Raw genomic sequence first — 25,978 nt, forward strand, 5'->3', positions numbered from 1 at the left:
GTGAGCCTATGTTTTGCCGTTAAATTTCACGTTCGATTATCGGTTGAACCAACCGAACTGTTTTATGCATTGCTGATGGGGCTGCGTCTCGTTTTATTTTGTTCGTTTCACTGGGTTTTATTAACGCTCTCTTAATAAGCGTTGCTGATTATCAAATTCAGCCTTGGCCCGGGGAATTTATTTGCTAATATCCTACGTTGCTGTCAGCTGGGGCAAGCTATCATCAAACTATCGGTAAAATACTTTTATTTGCTGTCTTATGCGGTCCGCGGTTATTATTGAGCATGGGCTTCTGCTTTATTACTGCAGCAATATCCACATCCATACTGCAAAATGAGAGCTCGAGAATTACTGAGGCACGTCTTTTTTCATTTCGAAACTTACTAGCAAAGGAAGTTGAGCGGTGGTACATATGTCCATACTTCTCTGGACGGGATGGCATTCTTAAAGATTAAGGAATGGCTCCGAAAGCTATGTGAAAACCCTTATTGATGATAGATGGTGGAAGAACTATAAGAACATCTCAGCATAACGTCTCTTTGCATCACCGCTTCAGGTGACTTTGCTCTAAAACTTGTGTCGGCGATGTACCATTAGTGGTAGCTTAAAAAGCCAAGCTGTTCCGCGCAGACGCACGGTTTTGCTATATGCTTGTTTAATAATGGTCGCTTTATTTCATAAGCCCGTCTAAATAGCTGCCGCATTCTCGGCTGCCATTTTGGCGTTATTCTCCTCCCTTTGGACGAACATTTTGAAGTGGAAAGCGAGCGCACCGAATCCCTTCCGTTTGTTTTCGTTTTTTATAGTCGCGATCGCCGCACTTAAGTCTTCTGGGGTTTTCCCGATCGTATAATACCACTCCCTGAATTGATGCGTCATCGTTTCCGACCTAAAAGCTCGCAGCGCTGATACTAACTCGTCCAAGGTCTTCGTGTCGAGCCAGTCCGTGAGCTTTTGGTTGAAATTTACCGATGTTCTTGCATTGTTGAGTTTATCGATAATCGACATGTTTTCGATAATCTTGCCATTTGCGGATAGTTTGGAAACGATTTCCTTCGCCGCATTCTCATCTTGAGCCAACCGCGCGAACAACACATCTAGTTTGCCGTGGCTTTTTAGAGCAGATACGATGTCGTCCGCTTGTAAGAGGTCGGCAATAGTTTTCGGGTCAATGCTTCCCGCCCGCTCTTCGCCACTGGTCTTGTCCTTCATGTCGACATCACCCACGCCGTAACTTCTCAGGTGTCGCTTTTTGATCTGTCCCGCGTAAATATGGACCGTCGTTTTTGCCTCACAGGAACTCGTCATGAAGCTTAAAGCTACGATGAAAACGAGCGAGGGGACGATGTAGCACACACTCATGACTAGTTCGCGTTTGTTCGATGCACTGTGATGAAGAGAAAGTGAGTTGGTTGTGGAGGAATTGGTGGGAGATAATTTTTCGTAATCAGTGTGTTCCCGTAATACTCCGAAATACAGTTCGTGTCCAAGATACCGCAATTTTTTTGCTGTCCCGGTAAGCTACGGCTACCGGCGGTAACCCCAGCAAGCCGATTGGATAGCACAAATTAGACAGGAATGGTTTTCGAATGCACTTTGTCGCTTATTGAGTGCAACCAATTTCTGCGCGAAACGGAAAGCGTCGAGTTCAAATACTATCACGTGAGGAAAAAGCGTAGATATACATGAACCTATTTTTTAAATAGTTAGATTTTTTCCGTAATTAGTCCAAGTATGAGATAGCACTTACTAAGAAACACTCACCCGGCCAATGAGTATCACATAACACCTGGATTTCAGTATTTATAGCGTTTTAATCCTCATTCAAGTACTGTTATATGTTGAGTAACAGCGTAGGTATAACGAAGGTACCACAAGCTGCAGAGTCCCAAAAACATTATCACGACAGTAAAGGCCTCAGCCGCAACCTGCACTAAACCGATCTGCCAAGTTGAGCAATGGCTACTATAAGCTGTTAGCGGACTAGATCTTTTCTTAAATTTGCACTCGAAAACCATCTCACTTCGATCAAAGTGCATGTGTAGATTGTCGTTACAGCAGCGATTTATGTTTTCATGAGTACTAGGGCAGCTCGAAAGTAAGATCTATTCTAGGTGTACTGCTACTACCCGGGTTTAGTGAGCTTCATGTCAGCGAAATGGCAATATCAACACGAAAGGACACCTCTTTTTTTTCCTTATCTGATAGTATGCAAATGCTGGACAAATACCGGTTTTGGCCGGTTTAAATTAACTTATTGTAGTAAGCAAATACTGGACAAATACCGGTTTGGACCGGTCTAAATTAACTTACCGTATTGTTGCCTTGAAAAAAAGTTATCCTGGTAGTACTGCGTGAGTATTAATACTTCAAAAAAAGAAGTAGTACGTACTGGGATGAAATAATGTATGTACTTAAGTACTGCGTCAATACGTAATTTCAAATAAAGTGCTCTACAACATATCAAGGCTTTTTAAGAGCCTTTTTGCTTTATTTACTTCCATATCTACATATTTTTTGTAGTGGCTTTCGAGCGCGCCGTAGCTCTTTCGTTTCTTTTCGTCCGCTTTTTTGTTTAATCCCGCACTAAACTGCTCCGGAGTTATACCGCTCTTGTACCACGCGGTAAATTGATTTTTCATCGGTTCCAACTTGAACGCTTTTAGTGCGGTGGATACCTCGTCGAGGGTTTGCGTGTCGAGCCAGTCAGTCAGTTGTTTTCTGAAAGCCCGAGATGATCTGACATCGTTGAACTGTGTGAGGATCGGCATGTTCTGTAGTCTCGTTTCCCTATCCATCAGCTTCGCAACAACAGCATCCGTCGTCTCTTTATCTTTCATCCACTTTACGAACAACTCTGTTCGTTGGTCGTGGTTTACAAGAGCAGCTGCGATGTCGTAAGAGGTTCTTGAGATCGACGCGCTCTTCCTCGACGGTAGCGTCCTCGGTAACCAAATCACTTTTCCCATAGCTTTTGAGTAAACTCTTCTCATCTGTTTTTGTGTGGGTGGTAGCAACCTCCAAAGCTTCGCATTTATTTATGAATGCGTTAACAAAAATGGTCGATACAACCATGACAGCAATAACACATGAGCAACGCATGAGTCGTCCGGCACGTACTCAGCACTTTGAAAAAAAACCGGTGTGGCAAGAATTTTTTTTGCGGTAGCGTACAAAACAAGCTCGTAATCAGTGTCCGTAATATGGTAGTTCGTCGACATACATGTATGATAATCTCTTCCTTCTGAAGGTCGGAAGAAGCGAAAGACCTTCGTAAAGTCGAGATTGCTTTTGAAGTGGTATTTTTATCCTAGATACGTTTAGGCTGTTGGTACCGTGGAGCTTGGAACGTTTGTTTAAACTACACATTTTGAACTCCAAAATTGAGAATGTTAATGTGGCGCCTTGCTGGACATTTCGCACAATCGCGTAAACCCTGTCTTACAGAGTAAAACTCTGGTTTCAGTGGCCACCGTCACTCTGACGTGCGCTCGCCCTTTGAAGCGCATGTTTTATAGTTAATAGGATGACCTAAGATCGCAATTTGAACCACATTGAGCTTTCAGCCAAAACTGGCTGCCCGTAAGAATGTACATGTATACATTTTCTGGATGTACGGAAATGCAGTACGTCGTTGACTCGACTTCCAATGCAAATGTGGTCTACATGTAAATCGCAGCATCTACATCCATATCACTCTTTTATTTTGAGTGCTGTAGAGTATGCACCGCTAGTTGTTTCTGAAGATCGGTCAGATCGTGTTCCCATTCTAATGGCCAGCTAGATACAACCAATGGGACATTGGTGTTTTCGACGTGCTGCTTCTTAGAGTCGAGTGGCTCTCGTTCAAGGTCAGCCAAGACCATTGCACTTTTGTCGCCAAAGAGCACGTGTCCTAATACAGCTGGGCTCATTTCATCTCCCCACGCGCGACGGCAAAGCAAGCAAAACGCCTCTACTAGGTTTCGCACATCTTCTCTTTGCGGTGCTAAAATAATGGGAAGTCATGAATATCAGTTCCAGGTAGAATATACTCAAAACATTGAAACATAAATAAAAATGCTTACCGATTGCTTCAGCTGCTAGACGAAGAGATAGAGGCTGTTGATCTCGATCCGCCACGCCTTGTTGATACTCCGACAAGTTCTGCGATAAACTTGTTGACACCTGCACTCGACTACGGGGCACACAGACGGTTTCTTCCTCTTCTTCGCCATTCTCTTTGTGTTGGTCACGCCATTGACTCGCGATCTTCACCACGTCCGGCTGCACTCGCACGACCGCTTGGGACCCACAGGCTTTGCTCAGAGTATGATGAGTGACACCACATAACGCACTGACCACAAGTGGCGGGGCGTCTGCGTTTGCAGCCAGTGCGTGTCGAATTTGAATAGTTACGCTCTTCAACTGTGACGGTGGCATGCACAATATCAAGATATCGCTCTCTCGAGCGAGACGAGCGTTGTCGTAGTATCGAGGCACTAGCTGAAACATCGGCAGAGCTGAAGGAGCTTTCAGCGCTTCACATCGAGGGATGCGATCTGGTTGACGCGTGGACAACGCCATGCGGTCAGCTCGGTATCCGTTGGCCAAGAGCGTCATGAGGACTGTGGTTCCGACATTGCCACCTCCTAGAATCCCGATTAGAGGCGGTTCTCTGTTTGCAGCGGCAAAGCACTTGGTGCACGCGAGGATCAGCAGGAAAACTTCATGGGCGATGACTTGGATCGACAGCGATCGTGTGTGATAAAGTAGCTGAGTCTTTGGGGCCAATCGAGTGGATGCCAACAGCTCAGCGCGGATCTCGAAAGGTTTGTTGGGCTCTTTGCTACCGTTTGCCATTGGTGCAGTCGCTGGTGGACTCGAAAGCGCATCGATGGGCGACGTGGTTGACATTTTCCTTCTTCTGAAAGGTCGAAGCGCTATTGATATCAACAGGGAGGTCCAATACTAAGTTACGCAATAATTCATTTTTGCTGTGGCTGTTTCTCATTTTTTTTTATCATTCCAGCTTTTGTTTTTTATCGATGCTCAGATATGTCCAAACCACTAAGGACAAAGTGTGGACGGAGACGTAGATGCAGCAGAAATACGCTAAAGCCAGCAGGTTGATCCGCTGAGCGAAGCTGTCGACGGTATATGACAAACCAGCGACCACATCTGTAGACACACAAAATACACACAGCTTTAGTCCGAAAAATCGAAAGACATTAGAAATACGAATCGTACCTAGACCACTCCAGTTCAGCAACACAAAGAGAGTCAGTGGGGACGACAAAAAGAGCCACAAGCCATTCCCAACATTCCTGGGCAACGTCGCAGTGCCAAAAGGGACCACGCGGGCGAAATGGGCCATCGGGATGGCGCAGAAGAGAGCCATCGGATAATTTAAGATGCCCAGAATGCAGTGTGCGTATCTGTTTCACAGAAAAAGTGAGTCGTTCAAAACCTCCATCAACTTATTTCCAAGTACTCAAAAACTTCACGTACACAATCACCGCCATAGTAACGAATTTGATCGCACGCCAGCCTGAATCCAGCGCTGGGACGTCCGTATCCTCGACCGTCTTCTCCATTTCCTTGTCTGGTGAAACCTTCCTCTGCTCTTTCGCTTCATACGTCGTAACCCTCTTCCTCCAGTCGAATATCTCCACACAGCCCGAAAAGCCCGACACAGAACGCAGCGCCGGCATGGCCACCAGTACAATCAAAGCCTGAGTCGCAGATATCCCCATCGCCAGCATAAACCACCTCGTAGCGGACGTGTCACTGGAGTTAAATGTCTGCAGCAGCGCAGTAGAAGTGGCGAAATACTTGCAGATCGCAATGAGACCAAGCACACAAAGGGCTTCGACCGCCAGGAATACCGTCAGTGCCAGCGCAACTCGCATCCCAGTCGTCTGATTCGCCAAGTACAGCAAGTGCGCGATCGCCGGCGAGATCACCAGAAGCACAGCGTAGATGTACTCGCCCACCGATACAAAAGTCGACGTGCTGGGCAGGACGTAGAGGAAGAACGACTGGTGCAGCTTCTCTTCCACATTGCTCAGAGCTCGAATCACCATCTCCATCGAGCGCAGAATGTCCCGGGAGACAAGTGGACGTTTTGTTGAGGCCTGACTCTGTGTCAAGGACAGCGTGATACTGTCGATATTGTAGCTGATGAAGTTGGCGTGAGGACCCGAGGGCCCCGTCGCCAGCGTCGTCATGAAGTGCAGCATTCCCTTGAGGTTCGTCAGGTAGCTTCGAGTCTTTTCCTTGTATTCCGGTGGGGAAAACTTGTCGTTCAAACTCGAGACGAACCCTAGCGCACTTGCCACAACGCTCTTGTGTGCACCGTCATGCTGGACGTCAGATCGGTCCAAAATCGTAGGAATTTGGTGCTGACGGAGTGCGCGTACAGCGGTGTTGACGAGGTCCAAGTTGGGCAGCTGGCCGTTCATCCCAGCCGTGTAAATCCCGACGGAATCCACTTGACGTGAGTCGTACAAAGTCTCCAGGTTGACGGCAGCCCGAATGACGCCAGCTCTCATTGGTAGAACACCCTGCAGACCGCTGTCTATAGGGTCCAGATGGTACGCTTGTACCCAGGCTTCAGTGCCAGGAGCGTACCCATCGCTTCCATCCAGCTTGCCATCTAAAATTCACAAATTTACAATAGAAATTAGAAAATTCTCAATGTGTAGCAAACATTCTGGTCAGCTCACCGTCTGCAGCGAGGAGAATCACATCTTTAGCCAGCCATTTCGCCCTCGAAAGGTACTTGAGTAGAGCTAAGCCCAGTGAGAGCCCCGTGTTCTCGCCGCTGTCTGCACCCACGTTTCGGTAGTGTGTGACAAGCACAATTGCTTCCTAAAAAACACAATAACTTTCAGTAATTACACGGTACACAGTACAACAGAGCAGCATACCTTGCCATCAGCCAGCGGAGAGGCCCTGAGGATGCCGTAGACGTTCGTACGGGGCGATGACGCCTCATCCGTCTGGAAAACTTGACTGTAGGCTTCAACACGGTCCAGACTGCGCAGTTGCGCGTCGATCCAGTCCACGACGTGCGAGCAATTGGCCCGGCAGCCATTAGAAGGCAAGTCAGGCAGCTCTAGCAGCTTCTGGTGAAATTTTCGGGCCGAATGCGCTTCCTGATGACTAGCTCGTGCCTCCATTAGGTCAATTAGCAGTGCGTTCTCGGACATGTAGGTCCCGCGGCACTTTAATTCGCCTGTTGCGGCATCAAAATGGAAGTTCGGAGTCAGTTTAGCAAGGTTGTCGAGGTTTTAGGAGCTTAACTGGGTAGTACCAGTAGTGACGGTGATGGCGGGATGCAGAAAAAGCCAAATAAGGCCCAACACGTATGTTCCCCAGCTGATACAAGAGGAAAATGGAAGTAAACTAGTGTTAGGATCACAAGGCTATATCTCTATGGATACGTTAAATACTGCAAACATATCGGTTCGATAAGAGGAGAAAATATCACAGCTGGTACGCACCATAACGAGAGACTGTGTGAGGCCACGTAGTTGCGAAGACGGAGCAGTGCGCGTCGCGCCTTGTTTGGCGGCTTGGTCTTGGAACTCATGTTGTTGTGGGTATTATAGAAACACAGCAGCGCTTCTAATTAAACTTAATAGAAATGGCTGCAGAAGTATACGTAGTATACATATTCTGAGTGGTAATGGAGCTATGTGAATATGAGGCCAAGCGCCAGCGACGCATCGAAGCGAACCAGCAGCAACTGCAGGCGTTAAATGTACCCAACATTCCTCAGCGCTCTCTCCCGGCTATCCGCAAGAAGAAAGAGGTAGAACGCTTGCACCCCGTGAGGGGGTCGCTGCGTCAGCGCCAGCAACGAGTCAATGATACAGTTCCAATTGACACCGAGCCCGAAACAATGCTAGCGCTAGATCCACTGCCTCCTAAAGTCAAGAAAATGAAGACGGAACCTCCTGAGCCTTTTGACTTGCCAGTCACGCAGCTGTCGCTCCTTAATAAGGGCAAGAAATTGCACCTCTCGAGTTCTCAGATCGACATCCAACTAGACGAATTCCATGGACGATGTCTAGGAACGCAACTGCTGCCAGTAGGCAAGCAGACAGTCATGCAGGGCTTGTGTCCACCGGGATATGTGGCCAAGTTTTCCAAGATGAGTGGCGTACAGCCGTGGAAGAATGCGATCGCGTTGTTTGTAAATGTTGAAAGCGTGTCCCCCTATGAAAATGTGTTTCATCACGACAAGGTGGACGGAGGCAGTGCAGTGCATTTCCAGTGGTTTGGGCAGAATAGATGGCACGATGAGTCACCGTTGGTGATGAGGTTGAGGAGAACGAAGAGAGGAGACGAGCGCTTGAGGTTTGATGAAACGTACTACGACAAGCAGAGTGAGATGAAAGAGGAACCATTGCTGCTTTTCCTTAGACACACGCAGGTACGATACCTCCAGCTACTGACAATATTGCATGGCTGATTTTTAATGCTGACTGAGCTTGTGGCTGCAGGGCCCTTATATCTACAGCGGTCGGCTGGGGTATCTTGGTCACCGAACGGCGTCCAAACCGCTGGAATTTCGGTGGCAGTTGCTGGATGTTAACTCGCTGCAGTGGGAGAAAATACGCGGACTACTACACCTTTGTGCACTCAACCTCGTAGAAAACGGCAGTCAAACTCGTAACTTAAAAATTGGCAAATAGGAAAATTACGGTAGGAGCCGCTAATCAGTATTCAATGTTGAAAAAACTGCAATCAACCTCGTACAAGATTTGCGAGACTGGTTCGCGCCTAAACGATAGGCTCTGCTCGACTCGCGCCAAAGCTACCTGCGTCTTGATGCTCCTTTAATTTCACGGCGAACAGACGTCGTCTCTCAATGTTGCTATCGCTATTACACGTTGTGGGCTCGACCCTCACTTGGTTTACGATAAACAGCATGCCCTTCAGGTGCCGGGTAATCGTCGACGTGTCCACCTTAACGCCACAGTCCAGAATCAACATTGTCCTCATAGTGTCCAGCGTGTAGGTACAGCTATCATATTCCGAATACAGTATACGGTATTACTACAGTAATACCCTGCAGGTATTGTAACTAATAAATGAAATACATGTATTAGTACCTCTCAGGTTTTATGTCTTTTTTCGTGGTTTTCACAAGGACGACCGTCCAGGTTTTCCAGATTTCGAAAATACTCAGATTTCTGATTCTCCACGTACTGTCCAGGGATACCCCCATGTTTCTTCCAGGTTTCCTTATACAGAGTGGAATCAGTCGCGCGTAATATATTCCGAGCGGATATATTACGCGACCAGGTATTCTCCAGTAGGAAAACCCTGGAAAAAGCATGTGTGCGAGACTTGAGCAAAAGTCAAAGTGACGGCAGTATAGCGTTGCAGATAGAAGTGGAGCCAATCAGAGCATTGCCCCAAACACAGGTATTGTCTAGGGATAATACCTGGGGAATACATATGTGCTCTACTTGCGAAGAATCCAAAGTGAGCGCAGCTGGACAGTGTCGGCGCCTGTGGCGCCGACACTGTCCCAGATGCATAATGTGAGTCCAGGTATTTACCAGTTGGCTCCCAGGTATTGTCCATGTATTGTTATTTGTTAGCTGCTAGACCACCTGTTGCTCTTCTTTTGGCTTACTACTTCCGCTTCATCTTCAAAATTGCGTGCAGCATTGACCAACGCAGCTTCGTCAACCCTTTCGCCGAGACGTCACTTGGAGCTGCATCGCTCACACAACTCCAAAAGAAACGGCAAACGAAAATACCACAACTGTCGCTGTCTTTCTGGATCGGGTCCACTACTTCCAGGACTGAGTAAGTTGTATCCTTCGTTGCCTTCACGAAAATCTTCGCCGCTAGCACTTGCAACGATTTCCGGTGCTTCTTGCCATTCATGCTGTCGTACACTTTGACTTGTTTGGCAGCTCGATCAATTACTATACCACTCCAGTGGACACCGCCAAGATTAACAGGCAAAAGAGCGAAATCTTGCACTTCGACTCCTCTAACAATAGAGCGGAGTGTTTTGTCACCAACGCCACTCTCCTCATCTGTTGGGGGCAACATCATAGTGATGTTATTCTTGTACCTCGCGAGATACACAGTGAACGCACGCAGCGCGTTATCGTTCAGCCAGGAATAATCTCTGAAGCGAAACAAGTCACTGTACGTCAGGTCAAACCCGAATCCGTTCACTGCAGCATAAGGCCAAGACTCCAGTAGCTTCACGACTGCAGTTTGCGCTGGGGCTGGATCGTCCACAGCAGCCTTTACAGATCGGGTAAGCCAGGAGCAACATAACACTGCTTCCCTGCACGCGGCTTGCATATTCCACAAGAGCTTCATAGCCTCCAACTGCTCTCGAGTGAAGCGACCAACTTTTTCAATGGCTACTACGTAACAAGCCGCATTATCCATTTTTTTCCCGTCACTGTTCAAGTCAATATGTTCCTCACTTGTGAGCCCCTGTTTCAGCTGATCTAGTGCGTCATCAATAACCGATTCCGCCAGTCTAAACCGGACTCTATCTGGCGCGTATTCCATATCAACGGACCATTTGATCACAATCGTTTTGGTTCTCGACTTGACTTGGTATGTTGCCAGATACGACCCCAGGTGGCAGAATGTTTTGAAGGCTCGCAGCAACATCACAGACGTCGCTTTCACGCAGCAGTGCCCTGAGTTTCATTCCATGATTGTACTCTTTGTGCGCAACTCGTGCCTTTTCCTTCATCACTGAGCGATTTAATTTGGGTCGTCCCACTCGCCTGACATTGCCTGATAATCTCACAAGCGGGGTTGTCGAAGCTGTATTGCAGTCAGAGGTTGTCATTTGCGTCCCAGATTTAGCTACTTGTGTAGCAGACTCAGCAACGTATTCATCATTGTCCTTTTCATTTGACTCGTTCTTGCTACCATTAGGCGTCCCTGTGGTATTGGGTGGATCGTTACTGTTGTCACCAAAGCCCGAAGCACTACCCCTGTCGTCATCACTTTTGTCCGGCGTGTGGGGTCTGGTTTGTACTACCTCCTCATCCGTTATGTGGCCTTGGCGCAAATTGTACTACCACGTCTCCGTTGCTTCTAATGCAGACTCAAACTGATCATCTGGAAAGCGCGTAAGCTCACCACCAATTCGTACAAACGCTTGTTGGGCACGGCGATATTTCTCTGCTTCACTCAGTCCAGAAGCCCCAGTCGCAGTGCTTCCCTTCGCCTTGAATATCTTTGCAACAAATGGATCGGCAACCTCGGACAGTTGCTGCAACCGTAGACGGCTCTGTCCAACCCATCTAGCAACAAAACAGTGATGTCAATAATTAAAACCTGGAAAAACCTGGACAAACCTATACAATACCTGGGTGCTATGGGGGCGAAAGGTACCCCGAACGGGTCGCCGCACGACTTTTTGTACGTCATGGCATGCCTGCACGGAAGCTTCATGGTCTGGAAAAACTCGCAGTCACACGTCCAGCCTTCCTTGTCCAAGAGATATTCGTGGTCTCCGTGCCGTACAGTTATTGTTGCACCATTGGCTTTGAATGCGTAGCGTTCGGCAAGTGTTCTGTCTACCGAAATGTCGTACTGAGTTTTGATTGCCGCAGCCACCCAACGTGTCGTCATTCCAAGGACGACATTCATCGCTTCAGAGTAGGAAATATCTCGCAACGTCTCGGGCATCTCCACCTTCGACCGGTAGCCTTCTTCCTTGCGGCGTTGAAACTCCAGCAAAATCGCCAGGCTAGCACGCATCGTATGATGTCCTTTCAGATTGCGCTTCAGTTTTCCAAAGAGACTCTCAACTCGATTGTTCGTGTGATTGCTGAAGTGTGGCAAGTCCACTCGATGCGCCATCACCCACATGGTAGCGTCGGCATCCCAGTTCTTTTCGAAGTACGCCCACAGCTCTGTGCGACCATCCCTGCAAGCCAAGCTCTTGACCTCGTCGCGATGTAGACAGTAGTCCTCAGTTGTTCTTGCATAAGTCATGTTGGTGATAATGTGCTTTATCTGCGTGAGAACAGATTCTTCATAGGTGCCAAACTTCTTCGAGTTGCGAATCACATTATGGAGCCACTTTATCACATGGAAATGACACAAAAAAACACGAGCCTCCGGCAGCTTCTTTTGAATCACATCGATTTCTTGCATGTCCTTATCGACAATGACAATACGCACGAAACGCCAATGCTCGTTCGCTCGTTTAAAATGATCCAAGCTTTTCGCCATGTGCCAATCGGAGTTTGTCTCCATCAACGAATACTGGACGGGCTGACCTTGACCAAATTGATCCATTGCAACGATACGCAGAAGCTGGTGGTTGTATCTATACAGAAACCCTGTTAATATCTGGTAAAAACCTGAAAAAAACTGGAACATTTTTCACCAAATACAATGAAGAAACTCACTTGTTCGTCTTGTGTGTGCAGTCCATCTGAAGCACCTCTGGGAAGCTGTCCTGCATCGCACGCATGTGCTCACTCGAGAACGATATCACTCCGGTGTCGCCGTGCGCACTTTCGTTCACCGTGGCCACATTAGCTGGTGACTCCTGGTTAAAGTCCAAGATCATCTCTGCAACAGCGTCATCATCAGAAAGATCAACACCTAGATAGATACACAGTTCTTAGTTAGTCAGAACATTTCCCGCCCAATAACACACTAGCATAACTTACCGGACTTCTTCATCCTGGCTATCAAGTTGCGAACATCATCCATGGTGACAGAGTGATTTGAGTTGCTGCTAATGTAGTCGTAAATACTCGAGGTTCCAGCTTGCGCATCCACAAGCAACTCAATCCCGGGCATAAGCGGTGAATCAGCAGGAACCTGGCGAATACCTGGATAATACCTGTAAACTTCCTCGGAGACGAAATGGTTATGAGAGTACACCTCACGCTTCATCTTGATGCACCATGTGCCATCGTCCTTCTTCGAAACCTGGGCCAGCATCTCGAACGGACACTCTGTGCGGCGCAGCGTGTGAGAAGTCCTCTTACCCGACGATCGCTCACGCTCCGGCCAGCCATGAGTGCAGATATATATTCGCTGAAACGGTTCCATTTCTACGGGCACCAACGGGATCTCAGAATCAGGGCGACCATTGTAGCGTACTTGTGCACGGAGTCAGCATTACGGCGCGAAACTCGGATCACTCTTTGATCACAATCTTCTGGCGCGTCGAATCCATGTACTGCTCAAAGCTCACTCGAGGTTCGCCCAGATCGGTTACGCTGGACCGAGGGGGTGGAACAGCTCTCGTCTTCTACATCGAAGCAGACTCGTTTTGCCTTGCCGATCGCACCTGTCTGCCGCATTTTGTTTGTCTGCATAGTATTCTCCTCCCGGGTTTCTTGGTCCGATGCCTGGCTTTCTTCACCCTCCTCCTTCTCCGCCGGCCCCTCCTTCGAATATCTTGACGCTTCAGAAACACATTCTTTGGTACCTTCTTCGTGCCCTGGTACCTCCGCCAGAGCGTCCGCTGAATCACCATCCATTCCCTCGCTGGCACTAGCTTCTTCGTCGACTACAGCGTGAGGGCCAAACTGGCCACGAATCTCATCAGCACGCTGGCGTGCTTGGGATCTCGCCGCGCGGGTACGAGCGTCCATTACACCGGCGAGCCGGGCTGCCTCCATTCTGCGAGCGTCCTCCTCCTTGCGTGCCTCTTCCGCCATCTGCACCTTGATCATCGCTGTCTTGTGCGTTCGTGCCATGGTGGGGTCTTCCGAGGGCGCTCCGGTGTCCTCCGGGTGCGCTGCCAGCCGTCCGCCACGTGTCACGCTTCCCCCCTGGAACTGAGTGGCTGAGGCCAAAAGAAAAATTACGGTAAGAAAAACGGTTTTAGTTACAACTGGAAAATACGTGGACGCACACCTGGAAATTCCCTGTTTGGAAAAACCTGGACGCGAAGGGTGCCGTTCTCACAAACATTCAATTTTAAATTAAGTTTCTCGGCTTACATATTATTAAATGGACGGCGTTCGAGTCCAGGTTTCCCAGATATCTATTTAGTGATTAGGTTTACTCAGATGCAGGTATCCCCAGGTTCACGTCCAGTACTCCTTCAGGTTTCGACTTCTGGCAGGTAATTTATGAAATAAATTCCCGTCCAAATATTACGCAGGTATCGAGAGCCTGGATACCTGGAATAGTCATGTGTGCGCTACTTGGGCAAAAGTCGAAGTGATGAAGAACTTGTCTTGTCGGCATGGCAAACCCACGGGGAGTCAAGAGCTTAAATGGGTATCTTCTCGTCAGCAGCCAGGTATTGGCCAGGTAAATGCCATGTATTTGTCAAGTTACCTCTTACCACGACACATGCTGCAGCTACGAACGACGTTTGATCTTCAGAATTTCGAGTAGCATTGCCCAACGTAACTTCGTAATGCCAGAAGAGGTTACATCACTTGGCGCCTCGCTGGACACGCACTTCCACATGTGGAGACACATAAGAACTCCACAACTATCACCATCTTCCTGAACAGGTTCTTTAACGTGATTCACCTGGAACACTTCCTGCATTGCCGATGCAACCTCGCTCGTAATGCCTTCAAGACTTTTACGTTCTTGGCAGAATTCAGGCTGTCGTACAGATGAATCACCTTCGAGCTGCCTTCGATCACTAAGCAGCCCCAGTGGACTCCCTCAAAATTGACAGGCACCAACACAAACTGACAAACGGCTACAGAAGCGCAGATCTCCAAACGTTTCTTCTCCGGAAGCACCGGCTCCACATTAGCTGGTTTTTTTCTTGGTAGCTTCTTTAGTGGAGGCATCGTCACCGTGGCATTGTTCTTGTAGCGCTGTAGAAAGACCGAAAAGGCGTGCATGGCGCCATCGTTGAGCCACATGGACATTCAAACACAATAGATGTCGGCCATTGTGATGTCAATTTCAAAACCTGGCAAAGTTTTGTATGGCCAGGTATTCAGAATTTCATCAGCTGCAGCAACCACTGGAGGTGTTTCGTCCACAAGTTGTTTCACCTCGTTATTAAGCCAAGTGCATAATGCAACGTCACGTTGGCACGTGGTCTGCAAGTTCCACAACCACTTCATGTTTTCCACCTGCTCTCTGGTGTAGGCACCTATAGTCTCAATTGCCACCACATAGTCATCTGAATCACCACTTTCCCCGTCACTTTCGATCTGAATCTCAATCTTCTCTCCACGTAACCTTTCACGCAGTTGTTCAAGTGCATGGTCGATCGTCGGCTCAGGGAGCCTGTAGCGCACATTATCGGGAACAAAATCTGGTCCACAGACCACGAAAGTGGTTTTCCCACGGCTTTTCCGAGCACCTGAAAAGTCGCAAGGAACGACCCGATGTCACGCAGGCCCGGCTGGATCTCCTTCAGCGAAGCAACCACTTCACACACATCTCTTTCGCGCAGCAAACCACGCAGCTTGATACCTTGATTGTATTCTTTCAAGTCAGACTTAGCTTTCGCTCGCACTTTCTTACGATTCAGTCGAGGGCGCCCGACTGGCACAATCCTTTCGTTCAACTTGATATTCAGAGGAGCACAATCTCCTGACGCGCGCGAAAGTCGTTCAGCCGACACAACTGGCTGTTCGACCGATTGTTGAGTAGGCGGTACTTCATCGGGATCGTCAGCCCTTTCACTGACAGCATCATTACCACCGACATCACCACCACCGGAATCACCAGCACCACCATCACCAGCACCGGTACCATCTTCACAAAATTTCCCACAGCTTGGGTCTCCGCTACGGCCAGCACTTTCACATGCATCTCCACCTCTATCTCCATCTCCTTCATTTTGACTATGGTGTTCAATATTGTTACGGGATTGAGGTGGCGGAATCTCAACATGTCCTTGCCGCAAATTATGCCACCATTCGTCAAACTGAGATATTGCGCTATCAAACTCGACGTCGTCAAACTTTGCTAGCTCTCCACTGATCCGACTAAATGCTTGCTGGGCACGCCGATACTTCTCTTGCTCAGATCGTTTCTCTGCAGAGACCTGTGGCTGCTTAAAAACCTTGGCCACGACCGGTTTGGCCACTGCCAATAAATCTTGCGTAGACAAACGACTCTGTCCATACCATCTAGAGAGAGAAATACAGTCACAGCCAATAAAACATGGTTAATATCTGAATAATACCTGTACATTTCATTCAAAACCTGGATGAAAAATGGAAATACATGGACATACATGGAACCAATTGCAGCGTACGGAACCACGAACGGACTTCCTGTTGACTTCTTGTAGACCATTGCATGTCGGCACGGAAGCTTCATAGTCTGCGCGAACTCGCAGTCACACTGCCAGGACTCCTTTTCCAGCATGTAATCTTGCTCCTCCCGCCGTAAAGTCACCGTATCTCCGTTGTCTACAATAGCGTAACTGCTCACCACGTCCTGGTGCATGGCAACATCATATTGTGTCTTTATAGCAGCAGCTACCCATCGCGTCGTCATGCCCAGCACAACGTTCATCTCCTCCGTGTATGTAGTATCACGTAACGTTCCTGGCATCTCCACCTTGGCGTAGTATTCCTCCTCCTTTCGCCACTGGTATGATAGTAGCGCTTTTAAGCTGGAATTTATAGAGAAATGGCCCTTGATCTGCTGCTTCACTTTGCCGAACAAGCTCTCTACACGGTTGTTTGTGTGATTCTGAAAGTGAGGCAAAGCAACACGGTACGCCATGACCCACATGTCCTTGCAATTTTCCCAATTCTTTTGAAAATAATCCCACAAATCTTGCCGTCCTCCTCTAAGCGACAAACACTTAAACTCGTCACGGTGAGTCACGTAATCTGCTTCCGTCCTAGCGTAGGTCATGTTCGTGATCGTGTGTTTCATTTGGGCCAGCACGTCCGCTTCATAAGCTCCGTATTTACTCGACATCCGAATCGTGTCATGTAGCCATTTGATTACGTGAAAGTGGCATAGCAAAATGCGCGCCTCCGGCAACTTCTGCCGCAGAACTTCCACCTCTCGCATATCCTTATCCACAATCACAATCCGCACGAAACGCCAGTGCTCATTTGCACGCTTGAAATGGTCAATGCTCTTTGCCATCTGCCAGTCGCCGTTCGTCTCTAACAAAGAATACTGGACAGGCTGTCCATTGCCAAACTGGTTCATCGCAACCATCGAGAGTAACTGATAGTTGTATCTAGTAATGGAAGAAAAAAAGATAAATACCTGGAAAAAACATGGACAATACATGGAACTAAAAAAACAGCTATGACTTACGTGTTCGTCTTGTGCATGCAGTCCAATTGAAGGACCACAGGAAAGCTGTCCAACATGGATCGCATGTGCCCCGTCGTGATTGAAATGACCGCGGTGTTTCCACGCGCACTCTGGTATACCGACGACACGCTCTGCGGATACTCCATGTTAAAGTTCACGATGGCTTCAGCTACTGCGTCATCATCGGACAGTTCTACACCTAAGGTAATCAAAGTAATCATTAGTACGTGTTCACCATAAAGCAATCAAGCTTATGAACACACTAAACACTTACCGGAGCGACGCAAGCGGGCGATCAAATTTCGGGCGTCTGTCATTGTCACGCGGTGCTCTGAGTTTTCGCGAATGTATTCGTAGATACTTGATGTCGTGGCCTGCGATTGCATCAGTAGCTCAACGCCAGGGACCAACGGGGACTGCGTAGATACCTGTCGAATACCTGGGTAGTGCTGGTAAATCTCTGGAGAAACCAGGTGGTTGTGAGAGTAAATTTCGCGCTTGAGAGCTATTCCCCACGAACCATTATCCATGCGATTAACCTGCGCAAGAAACTGGAAAGGACATTCGGTCCGCCGAAGGTTGTGCGACGTGCGCTTGCCTGTCGACCTCTCACGCGTAGGCCAATTGTGAGTACAAATGTACTTGCGCTGATACGGACCCATGTCCTCTGGGACGAGTGGAATCTCCTCTTCCGGGAGATTTTTGTACTGGAGCTGAATCTTGAGTGCTGAGTTACGCCGAGCGACACTTATCACCTCCTTCACGACAAGCACTTGTCGTGTCGCCCGCATATACATCTTGAGCCCTTGCTCGAATGCTGCCCAGGTAGTATGCTCCTCCTCAAACGGCGGAACGGAAACGAACAAATCGTCATCAACGTCTGCAACCAAGCGCTTCTTTCCTTGCCGTGGAGACGGCTTGTCGCTCATCGCCACATTGCTCCGCCTATTAGCAGTGACTTCTTGTTCAGTCTTCTCTTCCCCTTTCTGCACAGCCTCCGGCTGTGAAGCGGTGCCGCCCTAGTTATCGCCTGCTTCGTCGTCATTGTCTGCTTGGCCTTCATCACCGTCGCCTTCCAGCTCATCAACTTCTTGGTCATCTTGACCGACTCCATGGGGGCCAAATAACGGCGTCGCTGTCTCTGCTCGGCTCTCCCTTGCGCGTTGAATGACTACTGCTTTCTCGGACCTAGTGCGGGCGTTTCCGATGTTAACACGATGCATGGTATCCTCAGTAGCAGCTTCCTCTCGAACTGCCGCTGCCGCGCGGGCCTCCTCTTCTCTTAGCGCCTCCTCCGCCATTTGCTGCTTGATATGCGCTGTCTTGTGGGTGCGAGCCATGGCGCTGTACGCGTTCGCCGCGAGATGAAGAGCTGTCGCGTGGCTTCTTCTCCCCGGATGTGTGGCTGGGAGATCGACGAAAATAAAATTCCGAACGAAAATCGGTAATAAAAAAACCTGGTCGATACCTGATGAAATATTTGGAAAATACCTGGTCCGAAATACCCGGACGTGAACGTTGCCCTTATTAAATTACTAAGTACACGTTAAAAGTCAAAATCAGCAAGCCTGACTAAATAAAAATATTGGACGACGAAAACAACTCTGAAAAGAAATGGAATATTGAGTAAATAGTACTACAGTAGTATCGCTCTTACTTGGCAAATATTACACGTTTTTCGCAGCACTTATCATAACCATTTTACACTCCATTTATGTCTAAACTTTAACACAGCTGGATGAAAGCGGATGTTTTTAGTAAACATTTTAAATATGTAGCAAGAATGGAAATTGCAATAGCAAAATGTTTTCGACATGGCTTTGCCGCCATAATTCAAAATTTGCAGCTGTACGAGATATGATATAAATTGTGAATATTAAAGTAGTGCTACATTTTCGTCCTTTTCAGGCGCCAAATCCAACGTTATTGCAAAGATTATATTCTGCTTACGTAAGTTAGCTTATAAATTCCTCTTCTTACCCCATATTAGACCGAGCACATCAATCGCTGTATAGTCCACCATCGTGAGTATATAGCGGCGACCACGCGCATATTACGATTGTTGAAGGCGTTGATTGGTCGATCAGTCTAGAGCTGGTTGAATGACAGAAGTCCCCCTGAATAAGTGTAGCTTGTACTTCATGTACCCTTTGATAATCGATCACATGGATTGTGGATACTTTTGACAAATCACGAGCTCGCTATGAATTTCCTACGCAATTTAATCAGACGACCTCCTTCGCTTAGGCGCTGTTCATTTGAGATTAAGTAAAATGCTGTAAGAATTAAAAAAAAATGTAATCTAGCCAATCCCTTATGACGAATGCTTTGATTTGATTGGCTTAATAGTTATTATCGGATTATCTTTATTCTGACTTTCAAAGTCAGAATAACTTTAATGCCGGGAATATACTTGCACAAGCTGATACATGTACCTAGGGTGGCCAGCTATGGGCCATGGCTGTAGGGGTACGCTGGCAGATATCGCTCGATTAGACGCGCGAGTCGACGTTTGGTGTAGGTAGGAATGCGCTGGGATGTTAAAAAGTAGCAGGTGCGTAGTAGAAAGCAGAATGGAAAGTGAGACAAGTGAGTGACCGTTTGGACGTCTATCCCTCCTGCCCTTACCCACGCACGCCATCCGAGACATCTAGCTGGTCGATGCATCCCTGAATCCTGGCGCCAGATCCCTTGGATTTCAACACTCCTCCTCGTCGCCTTTATCTGCTGCACGCCTTAGTGCAGGGCAACGACTGTTCGCAGCTCCGCCAGTCTTGGCGCCTCTACAGCCTTCGTGAGGATGTCCGCGGGCATCTCCTCACTCTGCATGTACTCCGACTTCAGCACGCCGTTCTTCGTGTAGGAGTTCACGAACTTCATCCTGACGTCGATGAACTTGGCCTTGGAGGATGATCCTTCGCCGGCAAGCTGCTTGAGCGCAGCCTGGATGCTGACACACATCGACTTCGGGATGTTGAGCGCGACGCCCAGCTCACCGAACAGCTCGCGCATCCCCAGCAACTCGGTGGTCATCACCGACGCTGCCGTATACTCCGCCTCCATGGTGGATAGGCTGACTCCAGACTGTTTTCGGCAGATCCAGGACACGGGTATCCCATCGACAGATAGCAGCTCGCCCGTGACGGACAGGCATGTCGGACTTGTCGGCAGCGAAGTCTGCGTCGCTGTACGCGACAACGCTCAGCGGCTCCTCCAACGGGTAGTTGCCCTTTATGCTTAACCGCAATGTCTTCGAGCCCGCGAGATAATGCGCGGTCCGCTTCCCAAGCTTCCAGTCCTAGATTGTGGGGATGAGTGTGCGGCGCGACACCTTGTGGACTGCGTACGCGATGTCGGGGCGTGTGCATCGCGCCACCCAGATGAGGCTGTCCACGCGGGACTGAAACTTGCAGATCGTGATCTTGTTGTCGTCACCGGTGAGAGGCAGCAGTACGTCCGCGGTCTCGTCGACGTCGTTGGACTCCGCCTTAATGGGCGTGCGCACGCCATGACGTGCCCACGCAGCATCTCTTCGATCGCGAGCTCTTGGTCCAGATCATAGTCCGCCTCCTCGTCGAAGACCCAGGAACGTTTTATCGTGGCCCAAGTCCTTGATCGCGAGCACGCTGCGCTCGCTGAAGAAAGCGTCGATGGCCTTCTGCTGTGTGTCCGTGACCTGGAGGTCGTCGACATACACGCCGACCACCAGCAGGGTGCCTTCGCAGGATCTAAAGTAGACGCACATGTCCGTGAGACTCTGCGAGAAGCCGATGTCCATCACCGTCTGGTGGAGGAGCTGATGTCAGAGGCGTCCGGCTTGCTTGAGGCCGTACAACGCCTTCTTCAACTCCAGCACCAGCTTGTTGTCGCTGGACACGCCGATTAAGCGCCTCAGCTCCTCCGGGGTTACCATTCCGTGCGGGATGCGCAGGTATATGTCCAGCTCAGGCTCCTTCATCGCCTTCACGTAGGCGTTGGACACGTCGCCGTGCTCCGCGAAGACGCGCCACTTCCTGGCGAGCACGAAGAATAGTTTCAAGCTGCTCATCTCGATGACAGCGGAGAATGTCACGCTGTAGTCGATCTTGAACTGCTGTCCGTTCCGCTACGAGGCGCGCCTTCAGCCGCTCGATGGTGCCCTCCGTGTTTACCTTGGTCTTGAAGACCTACTTGGTATTTAGCACGTGGCAGCCCTCGGGCTTGAGCCATTCGCCGCTGTCCTCGAGCGTGTGCAGCTCGTCGGTCATCGCAGCAAGCCACTTGTCCTTGTGCTTGCTGCGCATTGCCTCCTGGTACGACTTCGGGTTGTACTCGACCACGCTGTTCACGACGTTGCGCGTAGCCTCCTGTGACTGTGCGGTCTCGTTCGCCGCGACTCCGAAATTCTTGGCCACGGAGCGCATCACGTGGCGCTCGCGCGACCACACTTCTTCATTTTTGTCGACGTGCGCTTCTTCTTGTCCTTCGCATTCGTGGTCCCATCCGCCGGCTCGTCGCCCTAGAGCGTCTCGTCGGCCTGAATATACAACCGTTGCACCTGTAGGCTCTGCTCCTTGTTGAGCGTCTCATGCTCCTGACGTGCTGCGTCGTGACCACCACACGGTCCTTGGGCAAGTAGACCCGGTAGCCCTTGGTCACCTCGCCGATGCCCACAATCATGGCCGTCTGCGCGTGCTGCGCGAAGTCCTCCTTGCATGGGTCCCGGTACACAGTGCACGGTGACCCGAACATCACGATCTCGCCGAGCGGCGGTGTCTTGACCGTCAGGGCCTTTAGCGGTGACGCAAGCCCTGAATTGGAGTTGGTGGGGCGCGGTTCAGGACGTACGCGGCGTACTGAACCGCGTCACCCCAGAATCTCAGCGGGAGCCCGCAGGCAAAGATCATGCACCGCGCCATGTTCATGACGGTGCGGTGCATGCGCTCTGCCTTGCCGTTGCTTGGCTGGTTGCGTGCCTCGCTGCGCTGCCTGACCACGCCCGTTCACTTGCAGAACAAGTCCACGTTCTCGTACTCGCCCCCGGAGTCGGTGCGGAGAACGTGGATCTTGCAGCTGAACTCCTTCTCGAAGTAGACGAGGAAGTGTTCGAAAATCTTGGCCGCGGCGTCCTTGGTACGCGCCAGGAACTCGCGGCAGTGGTTGGACCTGAAGTCGATGAAGTTGATCATGTAGCGGTTGCCCAAACGATCCTTGGGGGTCATCGGCCCCTTCAAGTCGGAGAAGATGCCCCTACCCACCCTATCGATGGGGAGTGTGCGCCGGTGTCCTTCTTGGACCGCCGGCTCTTCGTCTGCTTGCCCTCGGCGCACCTGAGGCAATCGACGCGCTTGTTGTCGGCCAGGTTGATGTCCGAGCTCGGGTCCTTGTCGAGCAGCTCCACCGCGTCGTAGTTGAGGTGGACCAGACGCTTGTGGAAATCCAGCAGTGTGTTCTGCTGCACGTCCCCCCCAACACCTCTGCAGACTCCGTGAGCTCCTGGCTTAACGCAGCCATGATCACGTCCGATGACAACTCGCGCCTCGGCTCCACCACGGCGGGCACGACTAAGACATTGTTCCACATCTCGACGTCAAACGCCACGCGTCCGCTGTCTTTGGCCGCCACGACGCGTCGTCCGGCACGCTGGGTCAGCTCAAAGCCTCGCTTGTCGATCATCCCGTAGGAGATCAGGTTGTGCACCACGTTCTTTGCAAAGTAGACGTTAGTGAGCTCCATCATTTGCTCCTCACCGCACGTAATGAGTTGTATTATGGCTTGCTTCCGTGAAGCACGAAGTGAAGGATGTGACACGCAGCATCACCTTGCCGCGCTTAGTGCTGTGCAACGGCTCGCTGTTGGGTTGCACGCACTCTCCTCCGCGTCATTGAGGAACGACTAAAGCCACTGTCCAGGATCCACAGGTCAGTGGTGTCACCGGTGTGCTCGCCGACGGCCAGCGTGGCGCCCCCTGGCTTCTTGAGGTCTGGACACGCTGCACATAGATGTCCGACACGGCCGCACTCGTGGCAGCTCCGCGTCTCCTTGCGCTGATTGGTGTGGTCCTTCACCACGTTGACTGTCTCGCGGCCCAGTGACTTCTGCTTGGTTGCGTCGGTCTCCCACGGCTGCGCGAAGTGTGCGAGCTCCTCGGCGTGCTGCAGGAAATCGGTACGCGGCTGGTCCACCTTGGCCATCAGCACCGTGCGTAGCTCTGCGGAGGCGTACTGGACGATATTATTTAACACCAAGTAGTCGGCATGGCCTCGGAGATGGCCACGAGGTACATGTAGTGATCAGGCCACGATCTCTTGGCGTCCTTCGGCGCCGATGATCAGCTTCATGGCTTGGGCGGGCGTAATGTTTGTCCTGAGCGCGTCCAACATTTGCTCCATGACGTACTGCAACGTGGGCAACTGGTACCACCACGTGTCCAGCTGCTTGTTGTAGTACCTCTCGGTTGTACTCAACAGGTAGTGGCCGAGAAGGTCTACCTTCACGTCCCCCGTCCACGCGAAGCCTCCCGCCGACTGCCCGAGCGCCACCTGCCGCTCAAACCTTCTGCCCCAGTCCAGAAAGCCGGAACCCAGCCCGACCTACATATCCTTGCCGTTGAACGGGCGGATCGCAAGCTTCTTCTGGCGGACGTCCATGAATCGGAACGCCCAGCCCTGGTTCTGCGGCTGGTCCAGCGCAGGAGTGGCTTGTGCTTGATCTGGTACCGGTGCCGCAGGTGGTTGCAGCGCCTCTTGATTAGCTTGGGCGGCGTGCTCCGCCGCAAAATCCTCTGTAGCTTCGACATACCCGTCTCGTGGACCCCGACGTCCGCGTGGCGAAGCCCGAAATACTGCGAGTGCACTGTCGGCTGACGAGGGGCTTGCATCTGCGGCGTGCCGCTCAACGAGTCGATGTGCATCCTAAACTCACGTCCCATTGCCGATGTGAAGAAGCTCGTGCCCACCATGGACGTGGGGTCTTGCTTGGTCGTCTCCAGGCGCCTCTCGAATTTCACTGGGGACTCCTTCAGCTTATCCAGCCGGTCGGCGACGCCGCGGAGCAGCCTCAGCAGCTCTAACGCCTCGCCCCGTTCCGTGGGCGCCGCTGCGGCGACATGCAGGTTGCCGTCTCCCCTTGCGCGGGCGTCAGCGGTCGATCGACGGAGGCGGCCCTAGCGCGGTCGGTCTCCGTTGGCATCTGGGCTTAAAACCTGTTAAAAGGTAGCAGGTGCGTAGTAGGAAGCAGAATGGAAAGTGAGACAAGTGAGTGACCGTTTGGCCGTCTATCCTTCCTAACCTTACCCACGCACGCCATCCGAGACCTCCACCTGGTCGGCGCATCCCCTGAATCCTGGCGTCAGATCCATTGGATTTCAACACGGGATGCTTCAACAATGGAAAAACGAAGCAAACATGACCTAAATTTCTTCGTGCCCAAGGCACTCGAACTTGTAACGCCTTGTCCGCGGACTTTTCGCTGACGGCGACGATTCAACACGTTCTTAATCAATTTACACCCGTAGGAAAACGATGAATGCAGTGTGGTGCGCAACAATGTTGCTGTAGCGAGTGCGCAGCACGCTCCGTCAGTGGCACGTAGTACATGTAGCTCTTCGGTAGGGAATCGGAAACCTTCAAAATTTAATATCACTTTTCACGAGTTCAATTCATTACAAATCTGTTTCGGTTGATTCGCTACTCCTGCGAAGTTATTCCACTACTTGTTCTCAAAAGATTCAGACCCTTATTGAGGTATGTAACTCGACCAGAATGCCCAGGTAGCAGACAGTATACTGAGGGATTTAGACCGCCATTTGGTAATGGCAAATTGCATGAGAGTGAGTAAATCTGAAATGACAGAATGTAGTTTCATTATTTTACTTCTTAGAAAATAGTGCACCGGCTTACTGCAAAATCAATTATTAATAGATTTGCTCATCAATGTTATTACGTTTAATTATAAATAGCTTTAAAGAGAGACTTCAATACTCAATTTCAAAATCAACTCGTAAACCAAGTGACGAAATAGATTAGCTTTTCTAACGTACATGTAGTGCAAGCTGTGCATGCACTAATACAGTACTCCGTGTGCACGAGAGTGGATCTGTTGCAACGTGGCGCTACCAATATTGACCGCTGATAAGGGCGGCCATACAGGTACATGTGATTAAAAAAAAAACGCAAACGTGATTTTCAAATGTACGTGTTTTACATGTACAGTTGAATGGCTACAATATGTACGTGTTGCATGTACAGTACAGTACTGCACCCCGTTTTCGCGCCATTAGACCTTTAATAAACTTCTGGATATGATGATCCTGAAAACAAATAAATATAAATTTGTAAGCTAAGTTCTGATTCATTTGCAAATCCTATATGGTCCACCCCCGCGAAAACAAGGTGCATTACTGTACAATGTACCTTTAAAAACATGTGCTGAAATTCACACATGAAATTTTCATGTGAAATTTTTAACGATGGCACTACTGCCCATGTTTCAAACCCATGATGAAATCCACGATAAATCATGGACATGCCCATGATCGGTCAGGTATTTTATTTTGCACCATACGGATCCAAATCCCCAACGCCTACCCTACAGTACCCCATTCTCCGGCTGAAGACAAGTGAACTATAAAGCGTGGCGCCGCCGCCGCCGCCGCTGAAGTCTGCCCCTCCGCTGAAAAAGCCCGCGCGCCCCGCGTAAGCTGCCACAGCGATCCGTTGGGCTGTGTAAAGGAACCGCCGCCAAAACCGTTCGTAACGGACCGATGGTT

The 25,978-nt window shown here is 49.9% G+C and overlaps 5 protein-coding genes across 5 annotated transcripts; 1 reads left to right on the plus strand and 4 right to left on the minus strand.

The window, feature by feature from the left end:
* Positions 1–687: 687 nt before the first annotated feature.
* Positions 688–1,362, minus strand: PITG_15226 (secreted RxLR effector peptide protein, putative; the record flags this gene model as incomplete). Its single annotated transcript, XM_002898632.1, has 1 exon — positions 688–1,362. One exon carries the CDS (start codon positions 1,360–1,362, stop codon positions 688–690), a length of 675 nt encoding a protein of 224 aa, XP_002898678.1.
* A 2,339-nt stretch (positions 1,363–3,701) lies between these two features.
* Positions 3,702–4,930, minus strand: PITG_15227 (uncharacterized protein; the record flags this gene model as incomplete). Its single annotated transcript, XM_002898633.1, has 4 exons — positions 3,702–3,818; positions 3,864–3,988; positions 4,068–4,124; positions 4,236–4,930. 4 exons carry the CDS (start codon positions 4,840–4,842, stop codon positions 3,702–3,704), a joined length of 906 nt encoding a protein of 301 aa, XP_002898679.1.
* A 72-nt stretch (positions 4,931–5,002) lies between these two features.
* On the minus strand, positions 5,003–7,193 carry PITG_15228 (uncharacterized protein; the record flags this gene model as incomplete). Its single annotated transcript, XM_002898634.1, has 4 exons — positions 5,003–5,417; positions 5,491–6,637; positions 6,708–6,852; positions 6,900–7,193. 4 exons carry the CDS (start codon positions 7,191–7,193, stop codon positions 5,003–5,005), a joined length of 2,001 nt encoding a protein of 666 aa, XP_002898680.1.
* Positions 7,194–7,652: 459 nt separating this feature from the next.
* On the plus strand, positions 7,653–8,643 carry PITG_15229 (uncharacterized protein; the record flags this gene model as incomplete). The annotated part of the gene is made up of 2 exons (XM_002898635.1): positions 7,653–8,375; positions 8,510–8,643. The coding sequence occupies 2 exons, from the start codon at positions 7,673–7,675 to the stop codon at positions 8,641–8,643; spliced, it is 837 nt and encodes a 278-aa protein (XP_002898681.1).
* Positions 8,644–9,633: 990 nt separating this feature from the next.
* Positions 9,634–10,341, minus strand: PITG_15230 (uncharacterized protein; the record flags this gene model as incomplete). Its single annotated transcript, XM_002898636.1, has 4 exons — positions 9,634–9,780; positions 9,910–9,920; positions 10,038–10,209; positions 10,300–10,341. The coding sequence occupies 4 exons, from the start codon at positions 10,339–10,341 to the stop codon at positions 9,634–9,636; spliced, it is 372 nt and encodes a 123-aa protein (XP_002898682.1).
* Positions 10,342–25,978: the final 15,637 nt, after the last annotated feature.

The sequence above is a fragment of the Phytophthora infestans genome, genomic scaffold (assembly GCF_000142945.1).
Source record: "Phytophthora infestans T30-4 supercont1.35 genomic scaffold, whole genome shotgun sequence".
Taxonomy (NCBI): Eukaryota; Oomycota; class Peronosporomycetes; order Peronosporales; family Peronosporaceae; genus Phytophthora; species Phytophthora infestans.